Raw genomic sequence first — 17360 nt, 5'->3', positions numbered from 1 at the left:
AGATTGAACACATTCTGCCAATATATATTTGGATAACACAAGCAATAGGTGTCACTAAGGGGCGCGTAACGAACCCCTTCTGTTGGAAGTTTTTACTGTATATATATAAAGTCAATTATTCTTTTACTTATATGTAATATATATTGTATCGTATTGGCTTTTTTAAGTGCAAACTCCAACCAACTTTCTGAAGGTATCTGTGGTGTATATTACATATGGTTTTACGGGTAAGAGCAGAGAGCTTCATAGTGAGGTCCTTAAATGAACAATGTTTTCTTCAATATTTCATAATACTATTTAATTCATGATGACAAAAAAAATTGACAGGATAAACGAGATCAGTTAAACAAACTTCCTTGAAATCAAGGCAAAAACCCGTCTAAAATACAATGGCAAACCTGTTTTACAAGTAAACTAAAGATCTATAATCGACATGTACTAAGGTCATATTACAACGATGAGGAGATAGACCTCGAAAAATACTTGAATAAATGAGGATGAAAATTTCATTGACAAATACAACAAGAACAATGTCGAAAATCTGTGTTAACAAAAATGAGGACCTCAGAATTATGTATGGAAACTGATCAATCTTTTTTACCAACAATAATGATGAATGAAAAAGCTTCTTTCTTTCATCAGAAAACTGATCAAAGGCTGTCCAGTGCAGGCTCAAGCCGAAAACCAACCAATCGATGCCTGCCACTTTCGTCCTATATGGTATTAATTCAAATATGGCAACTCATTCTCTCTTGAAACTATCAGCATTGCCAGCAGTCATCTAACAATCATATCACAATCAAACAGTTGTCGGTCAAATCTGTGTGTAATGCAGATTACAAGTTATCTTAGATTGACTCGTAAATGTCTACCCATAGTTTAGTAGCATAACAAGCATTGATGAAAGTTGAGCAAGTACATAAAAAGAAACAAAGCAAATAGGATTTGTATCCAATTTCCTCCACCAACTATTATGGTATGTCTTGTGAGACGAGAAAAGATAGATATAGCTCAGGAAATATAAAAAATGTTGACTAACTACATCACACATATACTACAATGAAAATTAAGTAACAATTAGCAATCAGTCTGACCAAAGCAGAGGCCTCATTTGTTTTTATTAAGAATCATATCTAATATACATCTGAATATTAAGATGTTGCATTAAGATCTAGATACCAAATAATTAAGATTACTATCTCAATGTATAAAACTTTTCTTTATTTAAAAACTAGTAGACACAAAATTCAAATAAAATACCAAATTGATCTAATTAATATATCAACTAAATAAAAATTATCTGACGATTGGTGGTGGTAGTGATGGCCAACGGTGGTTGGTTGGGGGTGCCGATGGGAGATGATGTTAGTTGATGGTGTTGGTTGTGGGTAGTAGCTAAAGGTGATAGTGGCCGAGGGTAGTGGTTAGCCACAGTTGTTGATGTAGTGACTGATAATTGTGTTGGATGATAGTAATAGCTAATGGTAGGAATGAATGATAAACAAAAAAGAATATTATGTTGAAGTTCATAATAAGCTACGACAATGAAAAGCATTTCCTCCATCGTATGCAACATACAAAGAGCATCAGAGCGTTATAGTTAAGAAGCTTACTAGGTTTGCAAATGCAGATAATGTGATATTAGAACTTCAAGGACCATCATCTTGATCTTCAAATTCTTCAAGAATAACATACTTTGCAGCTGCATTTTGTGTTGAGGATCGTGACATTTCATCTTCACTTAGATCACCTTTCTGTAATTTGTCGTATCTGAAAAGCAGAAGCGGAAAACAAATTTAATGTCTAGCATAAACCATCTAACAATGCAAAACCTTTTTGGTCACATAGTCACAAACATTTTCTTGAGGATCACAAAAAGTTGTCTGTCTTATGATGTAACACGATGGATTCTGTAAACATCAAGTACAATAACAGATTCAGCAAGTGATAACAGGCCAACGAAACAGACCTAGCAGCTGGGGGTAATACAAAAGTAGATACTCCAAGTCCCCAATAAAATCACCATTTTTGAGTAACTATTTCCTTTTACAACCCCTTGCTCCACTAGTTTTGCAGAAAGGAACATTTAATCTAAAAAATAAGCACGGATCAACTATTATGTCAATTTAACTTACAATATAGTTCTCATGACAACCCTATACTATTAACGATTTGCAAGACCAGTTATTAACAAGTACAGTTTGACTAGACGTTGTCGCTCAAGTGAAATACATCGCAGCATGTTTCCTGTAAAACCCTAGTCATGCTATGAAAGAAATATTGAAGAGCTAGTACAAATACTAGATAAGTTGAAATTAACTGCAAAGCGGTGTCCAAAAATTAAAGGATGACATCCACAGTAGGTTGTTAAAGAGAAAATTTATCTAATCTTAACAGCAGTTGGGAGACAATAATCACATGATAACTTCTCGCGAAAATATGAGAGCTCAAATACTTACTTGTACCAATTAAACAAACTCACACCAAGCATTATTGTCATGAGACCGACCCCTTTCACCCAGGTAAATTTATCATGGAAGTAAAACACGGCAACCTGAAAATATCACCGACATAATTACCAATTAGTTTTAGAAACTGAAGCAACAACAGATTCCAAAAACCAGAGAAACTTTTTAACTAGTGAAAACTGATTTTATATCAGTCTAATGCGATAGAAGATATGCGGTGGCTTAAAGTGAAGATATTTTGGGAAATGAAGTCTCTGAGCAATAAAAGCATTTGTAGGTGAAAAATTGCAGTTACATCCTACATAACCACTCACCGGGCATGGGGAAGACATTTCAAACTTTTTAATTAAAAATCCTAATGTTCATCAACAAAGAAACAACTTACAAATTCCATAGAGTAAACTGCTATCAGAGAACTGATGAAATGTGAACAACTAAACCAGTTATTCAGCTACATTGCTTGTGTGCTCTTTTTTCTTTGATTAGTTAGTTACATTACTTTACTTAAGAAAGACATATAGATAACTTGGTTTTTAGCTTATACCACGATAGTGACAGCCTCCTTTACGACTCCTGCTATTGTCACTGTTACTGCACTAGTAACAGAGACAAGAATATATTCCGTCAACACCTGGAAGAAAAAAAAACAGAGAGAAAATTATTTGCAATACGCGCATGGAAGGTTTATTAAATTTGTCTATTGCTTCTAGGTATTCTGGTATTTTAGTAGACAACCAATTTCTGCAGAAGAAAAAGAGACAGTAAAAGAAATCTAACACTAGAATGTTGGACAACAAGTTGAACTGATTGATGTTGAGTTAGATATATGCATACCATAAAGAAAGCCAAGGTTCCACCAAAAAGCATCAGCAAACAACTTCTAGTTATGTGCCATGAGCTATCGAAGTAACTGCTGCTTCCAAACTCTTGCCATGGATCAAAAATAAGAGACAGCATAGCAGTTGAAAGAGCCATTACTGGAGTAACGTAGCTCATTAATGTAAGTGGATTTTTTAAACCTGAAATAACCGAAGAAAGTGTTGTCATATGCATTGTATGTACAAGCTACATAGTTAACATATCAAAGGACAAGTTTCACTATATTAAATTCCAACTAGCTACTTTTCTTTAAAGTAAACATGACTTCGACAAAAAGAAACACAAAACATATACCCCCGTTGTTCCAATTTATGTGAAGGTATTTGACTGGACACGAAGTTTAAGAATGAAAAAAAAAATTGAAATTTGTGGTCTGAAACGAGCCACTGATATTTTTATGGCTATAAATTATCTTGTCAAGGATAAATGAGAATTTTAAAGTTAAATTGTTACTAAATATAGGCAAGTGTCATTTTTTTGGGACTGATTAAAAAGCAAAGAGTGTCACATAAATTAAGACAAAAGGAGTAGTTCGGGAATCGTGCAACTCAGAGAATGCCTTATAGATTAGATGAGTAGAAACTTGCTCTTTGTAGGGTACTCACTTTTATCCGGCTTAACATTTTAATAACCCCAATGTACTGCTTATCTTTGTTTACAGTTCCCATAAGTGCCGAGAAAAAAGACTAAGCACTTCTTGCATTCCTTGGAAAGGTGTGTGGATGGGGCATCAATAGACCACTACATTAGTTTGAACTTTCTCACAAGCTTATGAAATGTTCTTATGGGATTGGGCAAACTGCAGATCAAAACATTTAACAAAATAGTAAGTAGTAAGGACGCGAGTCTTGGAACCAAAATAACTTGTCTAACTCCTGCGGCAATACTAGACAACACTTTCTTATCGCATAAGACACTGGATGCAAGCCTCAATTTCATCCATCCCGTATCAATACGATGTGTAACATCATCATTAATCTCCTATTTTCTTGAATTATTGACCCAAGATACTTGAAACTCCCTCTTTTGGAGATGACTTGTGTATCCATCCTCCCTTCCACATTCGCCTCGTGAGTTACATCATTAAACTTGCAATCTAAGTACTTAGTTATATTTTAAGGAGCTTCATGTAATCAAATTCAACTGAAAGAAATGTGTTTCGCCATGTCATCTTGAGGGTCAAGAGAAAGTTTTGCCAGGAAGGTGTCTATCTAATCACTGCATAGTTAAGGTGTATATTTAGGTGTACACTTGGCAGTTGGTGGCAAGTTGAGGCTATCTATGAATTCCGCCTGTAATATATGTTGCTTACCATAACTTAAAACTATCAAAACAAAAACTTGATTAACAATCAAATTTGGCCAGACTAGGGTTAAAACAAACTCTGACAAAACAAACAGTATTAATTAACAGAAATACTCTATGAACAAATTCATTTTCAGAGCTTTGAAATTTGCTACAATTTGCTGATGGTCCTTACCGTAGATTTCTTTCTTTATGACAGTTTTTTGTCAGCACGCACCCGTTGGATGGAGTACAGGAGAATGAACACAAAATAGACGAAGTGAGCACAAGTGTGATGATGAAAATACTTCTAAAAAATCACTTTTAAAATTTTTTGTGATCCTACCTGCAGAAGTATCTGAGTCATAGTCCAGCGGAACCCAGACATAACAGCAGCTAGCATAACAAAGATAAACCCCCAAAACTCAAACTCCGTTTCCTTTGCAACTGTATTATCAATCAATAAAGGTCAGATGTGCTTACTGAACACATATCTGATCTACAGACAACAGAATTAGTCACAACATAATAGAGTTAGCTAAGCACTCAAAAAAACTGAAAATAACGAGGTAAAGAAAATGGACGGCGATAGTTTTGAAGAGAATAACACAAATTAATTCGACATTTTCTAATAAATTCATCTATGCTGCGTGAGTTCCATTTTTCTTGGTTTTCTTTTATCTACATTCAATGTTTATACTAATGATTAATAAGTCATAACATTTCTCTAAAATTACTCTTTTCATCTCCTTTATTTGTAATAACAATGGTGTCCAGACTAGCTGGCACGCATCTCGGCTATTCCACCTGCTACCTCCCACCAACACAATTACCAAGTAACTCAACTCTCCAAGGGATGCAGACACAAAGAAATCACCAAGTATTTTTGCTTCTACTGCAATTTGAACCTGGGTCTCCAAGGTTTGCACCCACTTCATTGATCACTAGGCCACACCCTTGGGTGCAATTACTCTTTTCATCTCATTTGTTATGATTTTTTTGTACTCTTTGCATTAGTGGTTCTAGAAGTGCTCCTTTCAATTGATTTCACCTTGCAGAAATACTGTGAATGGTTTTAACCTATTTCTTCACACTACCTTGTGGAGCCACTACCCTATCACTATCCTCAGCATTTTCAACACTTGTATAATGTACCTTTCCTTTCTTGTTCAACATAGTATCTGTGAAAAATATACGAGAAAAATATTATTGAATTGTGTATATACATTATTACACAGAGACCTTATTTATAGACACTACAATACAATCCTTTACCAAGTAGGATACTATTTACTATTTCTATTCCTACTACTATTCCTATTCCTATTCCTATTCTAAGTAGGATTGTATATTCTTATTCTTATTCTTATTCTAACACTCCCCTCAAGCTGGTGCATACAAATCATATGCACCTAGCTTGTTGCAAATGTAATTAATACGAGGACCGGTGAGGGACTTGGTAAAGATATCTTCAAGCTGATGACTTGACTTTATAAAATTGACAGTCAATCTCAATGTGTTTAGTCTTCTCATGAAATACTGAATTTGATGTATAATGCAAGTCAATCTCAATGTGCTTGGTCTTCTCATGAAATACTAGATTGGATGCAAAATGTCAATAAAACACAAGGTGATAAATTCCTGAATTGCAGTGTTGAACTTTTCAAACCAAGCTTGAGAAGACTGTTTCACAATCGACAAGCAAGGCTACTAGAGACTCCCCCTGAACAATAAAATCAGGTGGTTGCTCCATATAGACCTCTTCCTCGATATCCTCGTGGAGAAAAACATTCTTAATGTCCAACTGATTAAAAGGCCAATGGAGAACAACAACCATAGATAGAAAAAGGGACATATGCTATTTTAGCCACGGGAGAGAAAACATCACTTTAATCCAGTCCAAATATCTGAGTATATCCTTCTTCTTTTTTTGGCAAAAGTAATCTGAAACATAAAGAAAACACTGCCGAAAAACTCAGATCCGTCGGAAACAATGCAATGCTCGCTGGGAAGTGCTCGAAATCTATATAAAATATATGGATCGTCTCGAAATCAAGAGATGAGTCGATCTTAAACAAGAAAGTCACTGTAAAAATGGCCGAAACATACTCATGCGCCGGATTATTAGATTTGATGGCGGAAAGTGGTCACAATCTGAGAAATAAAATTATATGGGTAGGGTCGGAATGATGGCAAGACCCTACTGAAAAAAGGATTTAATGGATAGGGTCGAATTACCAGCACAACCCTACTAAAAAAGAGTATATGGATAGGGTCAGAATGATGACACGATCCTACACAAATAAGAAAGTAGTCACCGAAAAAATGGCACGGTACTACACAAATTAGCTATAAGAAAGTAGTCACAGGAAAAGATGAAACGGTACTACACAAATTAAATATGAAAAAGTAGCCACTGGAAAGATGGCACCTTGCTACTCAAATTAGATATAAGAAAATAGTCACCGGAAAGATGGCACGGTGCTACACAAACACAGACAAATATGGGGTTGACACAAAAAACCCTAGAAAGTCACCGGAAATTGACGCACGGTGACCTGTCTAACTGAGTTTTCTTTCCCTGAATATGGGGTTCATCTATATATCATTGGCCTTACTTCTATTAACATGACCAATGGCCAGGCAGGCTAAATATATGAGTCATAGCCGACATGCACCCATTGACATTTTTGAAAAGTCCAAGCAACATAGACCTAGTGTGTGCACAACCGATATTACCCAAAAATAAAATTAAAAAATGCAAGAAACAACAACACAAGCGATATGCTAATAAGTGTATAGGATACCTGTTAATAATACCCCAATAGAAATAATCAACATGATCCCAAGGAGCTTCAAACTTGGAGACTCCAACCTTTCAAAAAAAGTTCTGAGGTTAAAAACAAGCCGGTAGACCCCATATATTCAAATAAGAACTCATATTTCTAAGAGATAGCAAATGAAATCATTCACAAGAGATGGATGATAAATTTAATCCTTGAAGGATCAAGTATGCAATGGACGGGAAAAAGGCTTCATTTCTCAGTATATGTATCCCTAAAGAGGGACTAATTGAAAATCACTTAGTGATGATTGTATCCTGCTTCCTTTAAGGTCATGGATCTGACTGAGCTTCAAAGAGGGACTACATAGAATTTTTCTAACTGGACAAGAAAAGGCCGGCCAAAATATTGAAGGGTCCTTATATGCCAAAAAGGCTACTCCCTCCATTACTTATATGGCAGTGTTTGATTTGGTCTGGCACATACCAAATTACCCTAAGAAATTATTGTCTCAAACAAGTCATAACATTTCTATCGCTATAACAGCGTGTAATTGCGGGTAAACTGAAAAATCTACAGTTAAAGAGCACTTCAAAATATAGAAAATGTGTCATTTTTTTGAAGCAGACTAAAAGAAGTTGAATGTCAAATAAGACAGATCGAGTAGTTACAATGCACATTGATGAATAATTCAATAGGACATGCATCTACTACACATAGTAAAGATTCAATGAGAAATAAAGCAATGATTAAAAGCAGTACCTGAAAGCAAAAGCAAAGAGTAGGAGAAAGATCGGTGCTGCAGATTTGCACTGCAATGATAAACTTGTGTTTAGGAATCAAGAATTTATGGAGGAAAATGAAAGAAATTAGAGGATTATTCTTTTTTACAAGTAAAAGTAGAAGATCGTTTCACTCACTCTCCCTTCAAGTCTTTGAAAATTATTGTTATAGGGTTGCATTCTCACAAACTGTTGCTAAAATTTCAGGAGGTATAAGTGTTTCTACAGACCCAAAGGAATGTTGGGTTGTGAGAATCCTTTTTAAATTGTCCAGTGACTCAATTTTCTTAATAAATTTGCTGACCATCATATTGATTGGTATATAAAATTTAGAGGGAGAACGAATACACACCATAGTAGCAAATGTCACTGATATGAAAACAAGGGACGCATTGCTGAGGTTGACATCCATTGCCGTACTGAGAGCTGTGGGAACAACTGTGAAAGGCAAAGGCCATCTGTAGCATTAGTTGTCAGAAAAGTTAATAAAAATTAGCAGGAAACTATTGGAGGCCAAAGTCTATAAGTAATGCTTTAGACTTCAAAAAACAGGTGCAAATAAAAGGCATAAGATCAAATGCCTCCAATAAGCGAAGAACAAGTAGTGTTACTTGAAGTAGATGTGACAAATTGAACAATCATTGAAGTTCAGATGATACCATAAGTAACAAAATCTCAGGATTGCAATACAAACAGATGAATGAAATATCTGTTGCTTTAACCAAAAAGTTACGAAAAAGCAGAAAGATTATGTTCCTATCAGCTTATCAAGGTATATACATAAAATTATAAGTGATGGTGTTGAATGGAGATTGAAAAAAGTTCATCAGGAAAATGATGTGACTTGCCAAAATGCCTTTGCACAGGGAATGTAATTATAGATGACTCATTAATTGCAAATGAGTACTTGAGAATTGAGATGGAATCAGAAATGAGCAGGGATAATGTGTAAGTTATACAAGGAGAAAGCATATAGCAAAGAAATTTGGTCCTTCCTTTTGAATATAATGAATAATATGGGCTTTGACAATAGATGAATTGAGTGGCCAAACTTCTGAACTTCTTCAGTCAGATTAGCTATCATAATATATGATAGCTCAGAAGGTTTAATTGAGCTGGAGCGACCACCCGGCGCCTTTTTTATTGTTGAAGTTTGTGATCATCTCATCTAAAAAATTAAGCTGTTTGAGAGAATACACATTAAATTACTGAATTATATCTTCAACACTCCCCCTCACGCGTTAATCTGACCAAGCACGTGAAATTTTATTTACTAATGGTGATGGTGAGATTACACTGGTGTTTTTTTAATTTTTTGATCTTTGATATCGGCTATCATTAGTGTTTTCTTTGTGCATCGATTGTTGCATTATATTGTTGTCGTTGCTGTTCTTTGTCCTGTTTGTTATGTATTACTCTCCATTTCACATTATTTTGTTGTTGTTATTGCTTCCATATCAGTATCCCTTTTTCAAACTGTTTGGCCGACTTTATTTAAGTTGAGGGTCTATCAGAAACAGCTCATCTATCTCTATGAGGTAGAGGTAAGGTCTGCGTACAATTTAACCCTCGTCGGACCCCACTTGTGGGATTACACTGGGTATGTTGTTGTTGTTGTAATGGTGGCGGTGAGACTCGAACCAAGAACTTCTGGATGCTCTGTTCACGCTCCAGTTGGAAGGCTTGGGCGTGCATAGAGGTGTTAAAACTACCACATCGGAAGTGGATGGAACTTGGTCTCCTTATATAGCCTTGGGTAATCCTCAACTCATAAGCTAGCCTTTGAGGTCGAGTTAGGTCCAAAGACATTTGCTTATCATGGCATTAAAGACCCATCACAATTATTGGTTAACCCGATGTTGCCCCTCATGTTATATTGTTCACGCTCCAGATGTCCAACAGGGAGCGTCAAAATTTCCACATTGGCCGAGGATGGGGCATTTGGACTCCTTAAATGGTCAGTCCTGAGCTATCACCACTTCATGATCTAACTTTTGGAATTGAATTAGGTCAAGTTTCATTTTCTTATAACTTATTTATACTAGTAATAAATAGTAATGAAAAGACAAAGTCAGATGCCAAAGGTATCAACAAATAAAGATGGATTTCTAGATTTAAAGTAGGACTAATGCAGGAAATGTAGTAATAGTGTCATGTTCTATTTATTGATGACACGTTGATCTTCTAATGGGGAAAAAGTAGCAATTGTGATTTTGGTAGTTGTATTAGTTATCATAGATATGGCTTAACGCCTCCTGATCCACATGAATAAATCAAGGAACATCCAGCTTGTTGAAGTTGTATGACCATTTCATTTAAAACCCTATGATGTTAGAGAAAGAAAATATGTTTCAACGCACAAAAGCAGCTTTGGGTGCCACTGGTTCATGTAGGCCTCTAAAATTCTTTATTTCTCTGTGTCCGATACCATGTTGAAGTATGCAATCATCTCATCTAAAAGTTTAAGTTATTAGATAGAACACACGTTTATGTATTTTATTATATCTTCAACATGCCCCACGTGAGGCTTGATTTTTTTTATGAGTCAAGCACATGAAAATTCTTTTTGATAAAGGATTGCAGTGAGACTCGAACCCAAGACATGTCTTTCTCTAATATCATGTTGAAGTGTGTAACCATTACATCTAAAAGCTTATAATTGATAGCATTATATGGTCTTGGACAATCTCCACATTATCAGCCAGCTTTTGGAGTTGAGTTAGTTTCCAAGGTCATTTCTTATCATTAGTATCAGAGTCGGACTCATCCTAAAGGAGGTCATCAACAAGAGAGGCCTGAAGAAACCAAAGCAGCTCAAAGTCCTATGGAATGTTGTAATTGTGCATTGTATCGAATATGGATAGGATGGAAGGAGAGGAACTCTAGGTTCATTCTATAAAGCTTAGGTGTTAACCGTCTTTATCTTTTTGAGGTGCATGATAGCTGTAAGTTAGTCTGACACTTGTTGGACTTTATTGACTCCTTAGATCATAGATAGGTGTTACTAGTCATTCGACATCGTACAGATCTCAGCACTTATTTCCTGTTGTTTTTACAACTAAAAAGAAAAAAAGAAAAAGAAAGGTGTGGGTTTGTGTTAAATGGGTTGCTAGTTGAAGCCATAAGAGAAAAAGGTGTACTAACTGGGAACATAGAATTATGCAAGGATCATTTTTTGAGAAAGGTAACAGAACTATGCAAGAACCATGCAGTTTGTCTTCCCAATAATGAACCCTACAGGCAAACTATACAGACAATAAAGTTATTTGTAATCATATAGCAGAAGACAATGCACAATCTGTTGAAAATCCAAAATAACGCATGAAATAAAGATAACATGTATCTGAGTATAGCTTAAAGCAAAAGGATATGAAAATCATAGTTACCTCTCAAAAAATAATCTCTCCAAGTCATCATTACAGTGGGTTGAAATTTTCGGGACCAGAACCAAGTAATGCCTTTGGACAAAATGGCTTGCATGGCAAAGTGGAATGTATTCATCAGTAAAGGAGCAGGGAATCTCCCTAGATGATCCCCTAGAAGAGTTTTATTATACCTGGACCAGATGAATGCATGATAAGCACCAACGTGTCCAAAGCTTCAATACGGATGAGAAGAAACAAATTACTTGGTGAAATCATAAGCTCATGACCAAGTAGACTTACAATGTCAGGAATGTACTGAATGTGTACCATACAAGTACTAAGAACAGTGTCTTCAGCACATCAGCAACGGAAACAACATTCTCTGAAATTGTTTGTGATGCATCGTGGTGGTCCAGTGTAGATCCTTCCCCGCGCACATTTGAATATGTTTGATTACTTCTAGGACCATTCTCCACATCAAATGGGACATATCTATCTTTTCCGTTCCCAGTAGATGCAACAGCTAAATCACGACCACCCTTCATCCTCTGCTTAAAGTTACAATTTTGTGTATCTAAGACTACAGATCCATTTCCTACACCATTTTTATTAGCTAGAGGCAGTTCAAAGTCAAAGTCGTCAGTGAGTGTACGAACATTCCCTAGTTCAGCTGAATGGATGGGGTCATTATCATCACACCAGCCCGAGAAAGAAGGCGCCCTCCGAAAGTTGTCGCTTGCACCCTCCTCAACCTTCTCTATAGTCAATTCACTCTCTATCATCTCCTTTTTCCTCCACAATCAAAGCCATCTATCTCCCATTGACAACCAAGCAAATCCGCCCAGTTGTCTATATAGCACGATATTTTCCAGTTATCTTTGACCAGACTAATTGTAGTGAACCCTTTAGAACTTCAAATTGACACTATTATTTCTGATAAAACACACCTAAGAAGTGATTGAAACCACCACTGAGCTCTTGAATCCAATTAACTAGTGTCCAGAATAAATTCAATAATCTGCATTAAAGCAACTTGAAATTTCACCCAAATCTCCCAAAATCACACAAAAAGAAACAGTAAAAATCACAACTTTGAATCTTATGGAATCAAATTTTCAAGAAAGGGGAAAAGAAAATAACCCCATTTCTATTGCAGGTCTATAGATTCAGGGGAAAAAAAACAATAAGAAAGTTGAATCAATCAAGAAGAGTAAATGCAAGAAAGCAACTAGTAAAAAGCATTGAGAAAAGTAGACTAAAACTGAGCTGAGCTTCACTGGTAGCCAAAATAAGCTCAACAATCTGCATTAAAGCAACTTGAAATTTAACTCAAATCCCAAAACAAGAATTAAGAAAATCTCCCAAAATCTAACCCAAGAAACAGTAAAAATCACAACTTTGAATCCTATGGGATCAAATTTTCAAGAAAAGGGGTAAAACAAAAGAACCCCATTTCTATAGCAGGTCTATAGATTCGAAAACCCCCAAAAGAAAGTTGAATCAATCAAGAAGAGTAAATGCTATCTAATAATCAAGAAAGCAACTAGTAAAAGCGTTAAGAAAAGATAGACTAAAACTGAGCTGAGCTTCACTGGTGGCCATAATAAGCTCAACAATCTGCATTAAAGCAACTTGAAATTTAACTCAAATCCCAAAACAAGAATTAAGGAAATCTCCCAAAAAAACAAAAAAAATCACAATTTTGAATTCTATGCAATCAAATTTTCAAGAAAAAGGGGAAAACAAAAGAACCTCCTTTCTATTACAGGTCTATAGATTCGAAAAAAAATAACCCAAAAGAAAGTTGAATCAATCAAGAAGAGTAAATGCTATTGAAGAATCAAGAAATTAACTAGTAAAAGCATTGATAAAAGACAAACCAAAACTGACCTGAGCTTGTTTGAGTTAATAGATTCAAATGGTGTAGAAGAAAACCAGCATAGAAGATCTGATCTAGGAATTCCTTTGAGTAGAAAGAAAGAAAAAAAAATAAGCGTTTGGTTTAGGGGGTTTATTCTTTTCGTCTGTTACGGTAGGTAAAATTGAAGGAAAATCAACTAATGCCGACAGCTCACAATTGGTTGAATCACTTTACTAAGCTGTAAAATGTTTTTAAATACTCTCTTTATATCAATTTATTTATTTTTTTCTTACTGTGGAGTTTAAGAAAGTAAGTATTTTTATTAAGGAGGTTCGAGAAATTGGATATAATAATGGGTTTGAGGAGAGATAGTAATAGATGGAAAAAGTGTTGGGGAGAAATGATTAAATAGGACATGACGCAGCTTTAATGTGTAGATCGCGTATTAGAATAAAAGGTTAATAAGTGTGGAGTGTTGTCTTGATTTTCAAATAGTTTAGCCGTATTCTTGTAGTGTCTTGCTTTTAATGTCACCGTCGCTTATTGTTTATTATGTTAGGTTAGCACATCATTCTATGGTCGTTATTATTTTCTTATCAGTTGCTTTGTTTCTCCAAGATCGTTTTGTTCTTTTTCATACCTATTTTGATATGCTATACTCAAGCCGACGATCCTCTGAAAATAATTTATTTACCTCTACAAAATTTGAATATGACCTATGTACACTCTCTTTTCTACAGAGGCGGATCCATGTTGAGTTAAGGGGTGTCAAGCGATACCCCCTTTCTCAGAAAATTTTACTAAATATGTATATTAATATTATATATACATAAAGATTTATATATCTGTTGGTTCATTGGTTGAATTTGCTATTTTGGGTGGAGGTTCACACCCCATATATCAATATATTCTTTAATTTTGTGATTTTTAATACGATATGTAAAAAATTGAACATTAAAAAATAATAGCGATACAAAAAAACAATTTTTGAAAAATAGACTAATGAAAAAAAAATAAGATAAATAAATTAAAATAAAAAATAGGAAAGTTTAATATATGATTGGCACTGGGATTTATTAATACCAGATTTTATGTTGTTAGATCTCTCCTCTTCTTCCATGAGATCTTTCTGCGACTAAGAGCCCGTTTGGATGGGCTTAAAAAAGTAACTTTTATGTATGAAGTGTTTTTAGAACTTTAAAATGCTGAAAGTTATTTTTATAAATAAACAGTTGAGTTTTTGGATAAAAGTGCTTATGTTGAAAATAAGTGTTTGAATTTTTGGGTTAAAAAAATAAAAAGGGTAGTTTGAAAATTTAGTTAAAATATAAGAAATATAAAAGTAATTTCTATGGTCAAACAAAATGGCTTTAAGCACTTAGAAAAAAAAAGTTAGAAATCCTAACTTTTCATTTTTGACTGACTTTAAGAACTTTATGGTTTAAAGTTAGCATTAGGCAAACACGTCCAAAAGCTAAAAAGAGGCTTATAAGTTGGTTTGACCAACTTAAAGCCCATCCAAACGGGCTCTAAGACGTGCCAACTTCTGTTCGTTTCTTTTCATTTTTTCTAATTTAATTAGGGTTGCATGGTATTGATATCTGTTCTTAAAATTATTGTCGGTGTTTGGCCATGAAAACAAACCATATATTGTTTTTTAACAAATAAAAAATAGCTGAGTGAAATTTTATGGTGTTGTAATCAAATAAAAAAGTTGTAACCTATATAATAAAGTTCTAAATATTCTCTATGAATTTGACCAAAAAACATGACCCAGGAAAATGAATAAATTTTAAAAATTAAAATAGTATATTTATTAAAATATTAGGTGAAGAAAAACTAGTCATGTGTCAACAAATTAATAACTTGGATTTATGACTCGTATATCCTTGAGTTGAATTCATCTAGAGTGTAGTTTGGTAGAGTGTATTGGAAAAAATAATGCATGTATTAATTTTGTGTATTATTAGTATCTTGTTTGGTATATTTTTCCAGTAACTAATGCTTGTATTACTAAAGCCTCATTTGTTTGCAATTAATGAAAGTCTGAATTTAAATGGTTCAGACATTAGATTATATTAAGTGCATTTGTTTTTATTAAGATTTAAACATTTAATAGGTCTGAATAGGTTTTAATATTTAGATCTAGAACAGAGTTTTAATATCATTAAGATGTATTCTTAAAAGGATAATATTCACCATCACTCTATCCACAATAATCAACCACCACCACTAACCACCTCTGTTATCATAACTACCATCACCACCGTTGCCAACCACTATTACCGTCGTCTACCACCAACCATCTCTGTCATCACAACCACCACTGTTACTAACTACTATTATCAGCTGCTACCAAACTTACCTCCTCCATCGTTATGATTATATTCATTGTCGTCACCACCCCTGTCTCTATAACCGCGACCACCTCCACCATCATTGTCAACCACTATCACCACTATAGTCAATTCCTACTGCCAACAAATATTTTTATCCCATCTAACACTGTAGCCAACTACAAACATACATTCTTCAATCATCACCATCATCATCGCTACCTCCACCACCTCCACCACTACTATCAGCCACCACCATCACTGTGGTCAATTTCTACTACCTACCATCTCCATCATTATAACTATCATGCCCGCCAACTACCACAAACGCATCACCAACAACTAGACATTCTTCAGTCATCACTATCAACACTGTCAACTACTAACATGAAACAAGTTCATCATTACAACTACCAATACCATTACCAATCGCCCCCATTATGATAGTCGCCGCTATATCAACCACCTTCACTGTCACAACTATCACCATCACCATTAATAGCCACTAGCAACAACTATTACCATCACTCCAAACTCTTTCCACTACCACTAGCAAGTATAAATATTTTTTTTTTTAATCAAATAGTGATTTTTAGTTATTCTTTTTTAATATTTAATTTGTTTTTATTTGAATTATATATTTATTATGTACATATAAATAGATTATGTACATACATAATTGAAAAGAAAAAGTTTTAATTATTTAGTATTCAGATCTAGAAATAACATCTAAATTATTCAGATGGGCATACAGATCCAAACATCTAAATCTTAATGAAACAAATTAAGCCTAATTGTCTCTTAATATCTTTTCTACATTTTTTCTATTATATTTGTGGAGGGCATTTTTGCAAAGAAAAAAAATTGTGCAATGCATTTTATTTTTAAGAAAAAATTACTAAAGTACACACCTTATATTACCATATTTGCTAAAAGTCCCAATTGTTTAAAAAAAATTATCAAAATCTCTATTTTCCTTTCTCTCTCATCACTAACCTGATACATAACCCAAAATCCTTCTTCCTCACCCAAAATCCTTTTTTCTCGTCTTTCTACCACACTTTTTACGGATTCACAAATCAAATAGGAATCAAATCTCCAAATTTTTGCCTCAAATCACGCACACGTACCTCTAGGTAAGCTTCCATTTTCGAGTTTCAGTTGCATTATTCCAAAGAGGTGGAAATATTTCTTCATCGTTTTTTTTCAATTTAGTAGTTTAATGTTAAATTTTTTTGCTTCAAACTCGTCCAAAATATATTGATGCATATGAAAATCGGTCCGTCCTTTAGTATTGCATTCATCCAGTTAATTTCTCAAAATTGAATTTTAATACCTTTTGTTCCTGATGTTGTTGATTGTGGGTTCCATGAAAATATGTCTAATCAAGGTAAAGATCCATTAGGCACCAAGAATCTATAAATGGCGAAGAGCACGAAGGATAAATGCTCCGATTCTGATTCTGACGCTGAAGAAGCTTCTGAAAAATCTTTTAAAAAAAGGAGAAAAAAGTGAAATTTGTAACTACACTCCCAAAATTTCCAAAGGTTCAATTTTTTCTCTAGTATCTACTTATTTTTTTATTTTAAATACAATGTATTA

At 34.4% G+C, this 17360-nt stretch overlaps 1 protein-coding gene across 2 annotated transcripts; it reads right to left on the bottom strand.

Moving 5' to 3' along the window:
- Positions 1-320: 320 nt before the first annotated feature.
- Positions 321-13621, bottom strand: LOC129891986 (probable sugar phosphate/phosphate translocator At1g06470). Of its 2 annotated transcripts, none has more exons than XM_055967500.1 (13): positions 13452-13621; positions 11862-12579; positions 11583-11752; positions 8549-8634; positions 8177-8226; positions 7439-7506; positions 4978-5078; positions 4828-4840; positions 3303-3487; positions 3013-3099; positions 2460-2554; positions 1614-1770; positions 321-820 (listed from the first exon to the last, which is right to left on the bottom strand). In XM_055967500.1, the coding sequence occupies exons 2-12, from the start codon at positions 12341-12343 to the stop codon at positions 1650-1652; spliced, it is 1458 nt and encodes a 485-aa protein (XP_055823475.1). In that variant the 5' UTR covers positions 12344-12579; positions 13452-13621; the 3' UTR covers positions 321-820; positions 1614-1649. The 2 variants fall into 2 exon arrangements, with proteins under 2 accessions (XP_055823475.1, XP_055823474.1); XM_055967499.1 differs by having other exon boundaries at positions 321-781.
- Positions 13622-17360: the final 3739 nt, after the last annotated feature.

Source organism: Solanum dulcamara, chromosome 6 (assembly GCF_947179165.1).
Source record: "Solanum dulcamara chromosome 6, daSolDulc1.2, whole genome shotgun sequence".
Lineage (NCBI taxonomy): Eukaryota > Viridiplantae > Streptophyta > Magnoliopsida > Solanales > Solanaceae > Solanum > Solanum dulcamara.
The sequence above is the reverse complement of the archived record's forward strand: the minus strand, read 5'-3'. Positions and strand labels throughout refer to the sequence as shown.

Coding starts and splice junctions, on each gene's coding strand:
- LOC129891986 (XM_055967500.1), bottom strand. CDS start 12,343: ATGATAGAGAGTGAATTGACTATAGAGAAGGTTGAGGAGGGTGCAAGC. Junction 8,635..11,582: donor GAGAGATTATTTTTTGAGAG/GTAACTATGATT, acceptor TGCCTTTCACAG/TTGTTCCCACAGCTCTCAGT. Junction 5,079..7,438: donor TATTGGGGTATTATTAACAG/GTATCCTATACA, acceptor TTGATAATACAG/TTGCAAAGGAAACGGAGTTT.